The sequence below is a fragment of the Rhinopithecus bieti genome, unplaced genomic scaffold, assembly GCF_001698545.2.
Source record: "Rhinopithecus bieti isolate Rb0 unplaced genomic scaffold, ASM169854v2 scaffold_68554, whole genome shotgun sequence".
NCBI lineage: Eukaryota > Metazoa > Chordata > Mammalia > Primates > Cercopithecidae > Rhinopithecus > Rhinopithecus bieti.
Window position 1 is genome coordinate 16,977 of NW_016825696.1, and position 9,006 is coordinate 25,982.

Below are 9,006 nucleotides of genomic sequence, written 5' to 3' on the forward strand. Positions count from 1 at the left end.
AAAAAAAAAAAAAAAAAAAAGCCTAGGGCCGGGAGGCAAGGAGATGAGCTTTAGCCTGGTTCTGCTGCTAACCAGTTGTGTGACCTTAAACCACTCACTTTCTCTGGTTTTAAATGGAGATACCACCTTTACAACTACCAATGGCTATCAAGGTTGATACCTTGCTATCAGCCTCCATGGTAGGTCTACGCAAATGAGTAAACCCAGTGTGGCTGGTACTGCCCAGGGCTTTGCTGACCATAATACTCAGTCTAGTGTTCCACCCAGCAGGCAGTGAGAGTGACTCACCTTGACCAGAGGTCCCCCTTTAGCACTAGCCTTGTCCAACTATCTTGACACAAAAAGCCCTGTCCAACTCCCTCCCCATTTCCCATTCCTAGGCAGAGAGGAAGGAGCAAGCTGGGCAGCTGAAATGCTCCTTTTTAGCTTCACTGATCACTTCACTTACCTTTGGGTCCAGAGAGGGCTGGCAACCCAGTGACCCCTGGAGAGCCTGGGCTTCCTTTCAGCCCTATTAGGCCTGGATTTCCAGGAAGGCCTTTTAGCCCTGGCAGCCCTTTCTTTACTATTGATCCAGGAGGGCCTTTCTCGCCTCTTGTTCCTTTCTTTCCAGGATGCCCTGAATCAGCACAGGAGAGAACACAGGACAGCTGTCAAGTGAGGCTCTGGCCAGATCTGGGCCACTGCCTATATCATAGCTTCTGATTGGTTTGGTTTGTTAGGTTTTGTAAATGGCCCTTTAACAACAGCACATGCAAACTGCTAACAGGCAGAGTTCTCAGTTGGCTGAAGTATTAGCATCTGCTACCCAGAGTGCCACAGCAATAGCTATTACTTCCAGCATGGCACGGTAGCTGGCAGGGACAGCAAACCCCTTTTTGTCCCTTTGTGAATGTGGTTTACACTTTAGCCCCTGAATGGAGCTCTAGGAAGCCAGGGTGGCAAGTAGGCTCCAGTTTCCTGGTACTTCCAGTCTGAATCACACTACAATGGCTGTTTCCTGAGCCAATCGGTGAAGTAGAGGTTAAAGCTGAGCTGTTGTTTCAGCCTCCCAGGGAGCCTTGGATACAGGGCTGCCCTTTTAATCCCTCAAGCAATCAGTTAAGTCAGCCAGTTCCTTGGCATTAAGGTTGAAAGACCCCCTAGTGCCAAGTACTGTAGAAACCCACAAGGCCCATTTGGTCTCCTAGGTATTCTGAGACGTCTTTCACCACGCTTTAAAGTTGGTCAATGGGATTAACCTCCTGAGCTGCTGCCAAAGTGGAATGTTCAGGTACAAAGCAAGGAAATTAAAAAACGAAAGGATTAAATCAATGACGACAGAGGTATTTGGGTCCCCAAGGACCCAAATGAATGGCTGACTTGGCTTTCTATGGATTGAAAAGCATCAAGTAGCTGCAAGCCCCAGGATTCAAATGGGAGGCTGTGAAGGGGACTCCACAACAAGGGAAAAATTCAATGGAAGCCAACCCCACAGCAGGAGCTCGGGGATCCCTGGCCTTGTAAGCAAGGCCCTGTTATAGTGTATAATCAGATACATTCCTGAGTGGCAGAGCCAGTGGGGGTGTTAGTCTGTGAGCTTGTGTGCTGTGTTTTCTCACTGAGGCAGCCTATGTGAAGATCTCAGAAACACAGAGAGACAAAGGGAATAAAAAGGACATTAACGGCTCTGCAAATAACTCAACTTCAGTCACTAGGTCAGGAGTAAGGGGCGGCTGGGAATGGTGCAGTCACCGAAGCAGGTTGTGGAGGGTAGTGCAAGAAAAAGGCAAAGCTGTAAACACAAGTCTGGAAGCAGGAAGTGTCAGGCCCCACTGCTGAGTAAAAGACGCTTGGCAGTGGGTCCTTGGAGGCACACTCGCCTGAGAGGCAGGCTGCTGGTGTGGTCACACTGCTCGAGTTTCTCCCCAACCAAAAGCAGGCTGCTCACAGCCCCAGTGAAGGCAGTGGAGATGGACTAGACTCCCTCAACGATGAGGGTGGCTTCTCTAACTGGGGAGGCTGGGAGAGTTGAAACCTGAAAACTGGGCATGAGGCCGTGGAGGAGGCTGGGGGAGGGGAAAGATTTGTGGCAATAGTTTGGAAGCTAACCTGCAGCAATCTGTTCTGCTTTGTACTAGAAGGGTGACTTGAGATTTGAAACTTGAGAGCTTAGGAAAGTCAAGTCTCATTCTAAATTCTGACCATGTCCCACTACTGCTATTGCCCCCCTCCAGCGCATCTGGGCCCAGGGCCTAGCTGAAGTCTGTCAAGGTGGGACTCCTCCTCTGAAGGACCTACCTGAGGTGCCTGGGAAGCCTGGCGCTCCTGGGGGACCAGATTTGCCCTTGATGCCATACGGACCACTAGATCCTGGGGTGCCTGGCTGTCCCACCTGTCCTGGTGTTCCAGGGCTGCCCCGCTCACCTTTGGGGCCTAGCAAGCCAGGTTTCCCGTGCACACCTGATAAAAGAGAAGGGCAAGTGATCACAACTTGGAGAGATAGCAGTGAGTGGGTCAGCAAACCAACTTCCAGGACACATCCCAGGTGCCACTGTCTTCTCAGCTCCAGCCTTGTTGCTATTCCCAGCGGTAAGCCAGTCTTTGCAAGAAATTTGACTATTAGTTATGGTCACTTTTGGAATTACTAAGACAGTAAAGTTGGCTCAGGCCATTTAAGGAAAATTTCACAAAAGGAAGGGACAGAATAAAATATTTCATTTTAACCCCTTAATTAAACCATCACCCCAGATTCATGCAAGTATTCATGGAAGTATACAAATTAATATAAGGCATTCTGTAGATTGTTCAATAATTGGGGCAAAAAGAGTCACCCTTGAGTCCTGGAAGGCCAGAGTCTCCAAGAAGTCCTTTGTCCCCTGTTAATCCTTGTAGGCCTTGTTCCCCCGGAGCACCATTTTCAGCACCAAAGATATCACCAGTGGCTCCCTTGGAACCAGGTAAACCTGGACTACCAATCGTCCCAGGCAAGCCATCTTTTCCAGGGAGCCCAGAAAACCCAGGCAAGCCCTTCTCCCCACGAGGTCCAGGAAATCCTAAATGTAAAAAGATGAACATAAAAGACCATGGCTGTTGAGAAGCAATTTGTCTGGGTACAGATCTCTGAGACAGATTTTTCTAATATGAAAGTTAACATATTAATAATATATGTCACTTCTCTTGAAGGTCAGGAGTCTCTGTTCCTGCGAGGCCTTGTGCAGAGGCAGGGACTGGGCCCTGCGACCTGGAGGAGATTCTAGTTCTGGGAGGTGGGGCTGTGGGTGGAGGTCCACAACCTGTTCCTGAGGGTCCTATAGTTGTCGAAGAACACGCGCCACCCCATAGCATCCTAAGAAAAGCTCAACCTCTTCTGGAGTTCTCCAGCTTCTGCTGACATGCCTCCCTCTTCTTGGGTGGGGAGAGGGTAGTGGAGGGGACCCTGGAGCACATGGTCCAAGATGAGCCCCAAGCCCTAGAGCAGTTGCGGTTCTCAAACCTGAACAAGCATCACAATCATCTGGGATAACACACAGATTACCAGGCCCATCCCCAGAGGTTATGATCAGCAGATCCTGTGGAGAGGCGGATAATTTGCATTTCTATCAAGTTCCCAGGTGATTCTAATGCTGGCCCATGGAGTACAGTTTGAGGACCACTGGTACAGTGAAGAATCATGAAGCTCAAGTTGGAACAAGAGAGTGTGAGAAAAGGGATAGAAATGGACAGCTTCCCTCTGACTGATCTCATTCTCTTTCACTGACCCTTAAGGAGTTGATCCAGGAAACTCATAGAACTGGCAGACAACCTGGCAGAGTTACACCTCTGTCATTAGTGGTTTATTAGTCATTAGTGTCATCTCAGACAAGTCATTTCCCATCTGGGCCTCAGTTTACTCATCTGAAAGTTAAGCGGTTGCCCCAGCTGATTTTGAATGGTCCTTATTGCTGTAATATGCTGTCATTCTATGGCTGTGTGCTGTGTCTTGCCTGGGTATAAAATTAAACCATCCTACCTACACCAGAGAGCAAACTTGACTTCCTGTAATTGGCAGAGGGCTACCACAACCCAAATACACACACACACACACACACACACACACACACACACACACACACATATACACACAAAGAAGCAGGTGAGGAGACACTCCTTTTCTTACCTGGTAATTCAGGAAGATGAACCAATCCTGGACTCCCTGGCTTTCCTTTATTTCCACTTGATCCAGGCTGGCCTGGGGTCCCAGGGAGGCCTCGGTACCCTTTAGGGCCTGAAAACCCAAATGTAAGCAGTGAGGGGAAAGGAAAGTCAGGGTGCTGGGTATGATTTGTGATATTCAGTCACGAATCCCAGTAACTTGGAGAGCCTCTCCTCATCTCACCTCCCCACACTGCCCTCTCCAGCAGCCATCCTGTTTCCTCAATCCTCAAGGCTGCCCTCAGGAGGAATGTGGATCCCCAAATACTACTGGGCTATCCTCTGCTTCCTTTGCCTCATGGCCCTTACAAGAGTGTTTAGTGGCTTTCTCTGGCCTCATTCCATACCTGGGAATCCGGGAGTGCCTGGAAATCCTGATGGACCATATGACCCCGGAATAATACAGGGCAGGGTGATTCCTGTAAATGGTAACATGTATGCATTCAGTGAACCCACTGAGTCAGGGAAGATTTCTCCCTAGTACGTTCCTTTACTTCTATTCCATTTAATGGGACAGCCAAGTTCTTCCAACTCAGCAGCTGGGAGCCCACATAGGAAAACCTTGGCATCATTAGCTCTGGGGAGTTACACCCAGTACAATTGCTTACAGATGAGAATGCTCCTAGTGTCCAAATGCTAGGATATCACTTACCGAACCACTGAGGCCCAGTGGGCAAACAGTCACCTATGCAGCAGATGTTGCCTAACAAGGTTTCTTAGAGATTGCCTGTGCAGGAACAGCAGCAAACAGCAATTGCCTACTCACCCTGCCCACAGATAGAGCCTCTCCCTAGGATGGGTGTTGGGGATTAGTCCTAAGGGTGCATTATGCTTATATGACTAGATTGGAGGGTTTGAAACCAAGATCCCTCAAGTTCTCATGTTTACCATTTCTTTGGAATGAGGTTTTCCCCAAACCACTGGGTTCTTTTGATGCACTTCATTTGGGATCTACTGAAACCTATTGATTGTCCTTGGTCAAATGTACCAGTATGTCTGTACTATGCAAACACTTAAGACCGCTTTCTTGTCCATGACAGGCAAGTGGTGACCCTTTCCTCAGCTCCTTATTTGAAACTGTCAACTCTGCTACTCGAAGAGAAAAAGTAGCAATTTCAATATTCAAGATGTCAAAATTGGCATGCATAGCCCTTCCCCTAGCAAATTCTCCCTTGCCCATTCATAATGCAAATAAAAAGAGTCTATAAGATCACAGAGGGGAGGTTTAATAAAATACTGGTGAACAAATTGTTTGCGGGCTCCCTCAAGTGCCATTTACAAACAATTGATATGCTAATTACATAAGTCTTGCCTATTCATTAAAACAATCCCCCAAGGTCTGCTTTAAACTACAGAGCCAACAGTTTTAATACACATCTATAGCTTTTGCCTGTATTTAAATCACAAATTACATTTCTGAAAAATATGTACACAGCTTATGATTCAAACTGCTTACTGAACTCACTGGCATTCCTCCCCTGATCCCACTTCTATTTTCCTAAATCAAGATTGGGAATTGAACAGTATAATGTATTGGTTAACAAGTTGGACTCTGAAGCCACAGACCTTAGCTGGTATCCTAGTTCTGCTGCTAACCAGCTGCGTGAACAAGATACTTAAACCTCTCTGAGCCTCATGGCAAAATGGGAACTACTTCTACTTTTCTCATATAGTGTTTGTGAGGATTACATGAAACTGTGCTACTAGCACTTAGCACAGTGTCTAGCACTCTGGTACATGCTCAATTAATAATAGTTCTTATTATCTTGAACTATTATCTTACGTAAGAATGAGTACTCAGTAGAGCTCCTGCAAGGCCATCGCCAGGTTAGTGACACTGCTTGTAGTCTGGGCAGCACTTTCTGCCTTCCAGACTTCAGGTTTCTATAGTCATATTTCCAGAGGTGAACAGAAGGCTATAGGCCTGGATCCTCCTCCGTAGGTGGTCAAACCCACCTCCATCCTACCAGACATCAAGATGACAGAGCTATTTCTGATAGTTATTTCCCTACTATGGAAATATGCTCTACAGGCCAGCACTTTGTGGTGAGATGCTTCACTGGGAGGGGGTTTTCAACCTTGTGCTTAGCTCAGGCCTGGGCTCTTTGAGTTAGGCTGAAGAATTTCCTCCAGAGGGTGTATCATGAGAGGGATCCTGCAAAAGACTCTCCTGCCCTCAACAATCTCAATAGCCCATTGGCTCTAATGTGTCAAACTCTAACATTACAGTTCCATTGTTTTATGTCTTAGGAAACAAACTTAGTAAAATAAAAATATCCCTGGGCTGGGTCCAAATATTAAGCCATTCATCCTTAATTTATCAGACTGATTTAATTGCTTCTTTTCATCTGTGACAGCCAGATAAAAACAAAGCCTTTAGAAGATGAAGCTGAGGACAGGCATCTGGAAAGGTTCCAGGATGAGAAAAATAATGGTCAAAGGAAAGATGGTTAGAAACCAGAGGAAATCAATGGCATATTTCTCTCAGTAATTTTGTCTCACACCTGTGTGCCACACCACACTTGTGTATTGTAAGCAGAGGTTCAAAATGGTGAGACGGAAGGACTTCAAGTCATACTGGTATCTGGCTCTTTTCCTTTATACTGTCTTCTACTTTACATTCCTGAATTCAGAGCCTTCTCAACAAAGCAGAAATCTGCCTCTACCCATGTTCTGTTTAGTAATTCCAACAAATGAGCTAATTATTCACAATTTTTCCCATTAATGCCCAAATCCATTTTCAGAATAAAAAGAGTCTCTGGTTCCCAAGATTCTAACATCTCAATTTGTTCTGGGCCCAATGAGTAAAGTTCAGACATGTGTGAATCCTTTCAGGTACCTCTCAAGGCAGATTATGGCCCCAGTAAAGTTTGGAAAATGAATTTGCTTAAGATAGAGGTCAGCCAAGCCATCGACATGCATGGTGAAGGAAGTCAGCCCCTCTCAGAGACGGCATGCCCACTCAATCCCGTACTGCCTGCTGTAAGAGGTATGTGCTAAGGAGCCTCTGAAGCAGTGTTGGTGTCAGCCTTTGCATCCCAGCCTTAGGCTCCCTGCTCCCCAAACAGGGCATCCAGTGTGGTGCTCAGGCCATCGTGACTATCTGAGACAAAGGTAAACAAAAAAGGGATGTTTGGCTAAGACCAGTGTCTGAGAGCTTGTAGACCTAGCTAGCTCTCACCTCTCTCTGTGTCTAAGTCTCCTTTACCAACCTTCTCTCTGCAGCAGCAGTCACCTAGAGCAATCAAGTGAAGAAGAAAATTTAACTGGGACAGAAGTTCCTTGAGGCCCAAGGGAAGTCTTCTCAGCAGCCCAGATATACCCACCAACAAAATCCCCTGTCTGAACTGAGTGGAGAGCACTGGTACCCACATGAGATCAAGCACACAGTCACCACAGTTCAGTAATAACCAGGGTGATTGATTACTATAAGCATCTGGAACAGAGCCTCTTTGGAAACAGCCAGTTGTCTGCTTGCCCAAAGTTTTTAATAATTCACACTAGTAGGCTGAAAGGCTTCTGATGATTACATCCTCTTTCCTGGCAATGCAGCTGTCCTAGTCTGGGCTACCATTGATTGGAGTGGGCACATTCAGGAATAGCATCTTAATTTTTTTCTAGCAACAGAAATGGCTACAATGCAAATGTTTGGGGACCACAGGTTATTTGTTTTTAAAACTGTGCAGAAAAAAAGGTAGGTTTGAAGAAGTATATTTGGTTGTCATAGAAAAAGAAAGCTAATGCTCTTTATTAAAGTAATTTCTTGAAACTTTTCGTACTGCAAGAAGGACATGGTTATGGTTTGAATATGATTTGTCTCCACCAAAACTCATGTTGAGACTTGGTTTCCAGAGTGGCTGTGTTGGGAGGTGGTGCTTCTGAGAGGTAATTAGGTTGTTAGGATGGGTTAATCTCTTTCTCGGGAGACTGGGTTATTTCTCAAGGGAATGGATTTGTTCCCACAGGAGCAGGCTGTTATAAAGCAAGGTTGCTTTTAGTGTTTGGACTCTTTTGCATGTGTTCTTCTGCTTTCCACAATGAGCTGAAGAAGCACAAGGCCCTCAACTGATGGGCTGCCCAATCTTGGACTTCCTAGCCTTCAGAATCATGAGCTATATAAACCTCTTTTCTTTGTAAATTACCCAGTCTCAGATATCCTGTTGTAGCAACAGAAAATGGAATAAGACAAACATTTTCTGCATAAGGCATCTCCCAGGCTATAGCTTACCATATCATATTCCTAAGAACTTTCTGTGTCCAGGGACTAGTGATATTTGGGATACAGATTGTCCTGCAAGCTTCCTTCTGTTCACTCAGCAGGTTCTCAAATAGTTAAAATGTTGATAATAGCCAGAAGACTTGGAAGTGTGTAAGTTTATAAGTGTCATGTTATTATAACTCAGTTTAAAACCTTGTTGCTTGCAAAATGGTTTAATCTACAGTGAAGACCCAATTAGGGGAGGAGCAGTAGAATGACCATGAGTAATGTCTCTGGGAACAGAGCTAGAAGCAAAGCTATAGCTAACACTAGGACTTCCAACAGGCAGAATGATTTTATTTGATAAATCCTTATGGCCAGGAGCAGAGGTTCACATCTGTAATCCCAGCATTTTGGGAGGCTGAGGCACATGGATCACTTGAGGTCAGGAGTTTGAGACCAGCCTGGCCAACATGGTGAAAGCGTGTCTTTACTAAAAATACAAAAATTACCCAGGTGTGGTAGAGGGTGCCTGTAATCCCAGCTACTCAGGAGGCTGAGGCAGGAGAATCGCTTGAACCCAGGAGGCAGAGGTTGCAGTGAGCCAACATCATGCCACTGCACTCCAGCCTGGG

At 46.1% G+C, this 9,006-nt stretch overlaps 1 protein-coding gene across 1 annotated transcript in view; it reads right to left on the minus strand.

Moving 5' to 3' along the window:
- The window catches only part of COL4A6 (collagen type IV alpha 6 chain), a gene marked incomplete at its 3' end in the record, with an annotated part of 301,135 nt that overhangs the window by 16,678 nt on the left and 275,451 nt on the right, over nucleotides 1-9,006 (minus strand). Inside the window, exons 24-28 of the mRNA XM_017863099.1 lie at nucleotides 4,521-4,592; nucleotides 4,139-4,246; nucleotides 2,814-3,035; nucleotides 2,281-2,442; nucleotides 449-619 (exon numbers count right to left, since the gene is read on the minus strand). Coding sequence (XP_017718588.1) covers nucleotides 449-619; nucleotides 2,281-2,442; nucleotides 2,814-3,035; nucleotides 4,139-4,246; nucleotides 4,521-4,592 — 735 coding nt within the window. The remainder of the gene's footprint in view (nucleotides 1-448; nucleotides 620-2,280; nucleotides 2,443-2,813; nucleotides 3,036-4,138; nucleotides 4,247-4,520; nucleotides 4,593-9,006) is intronic.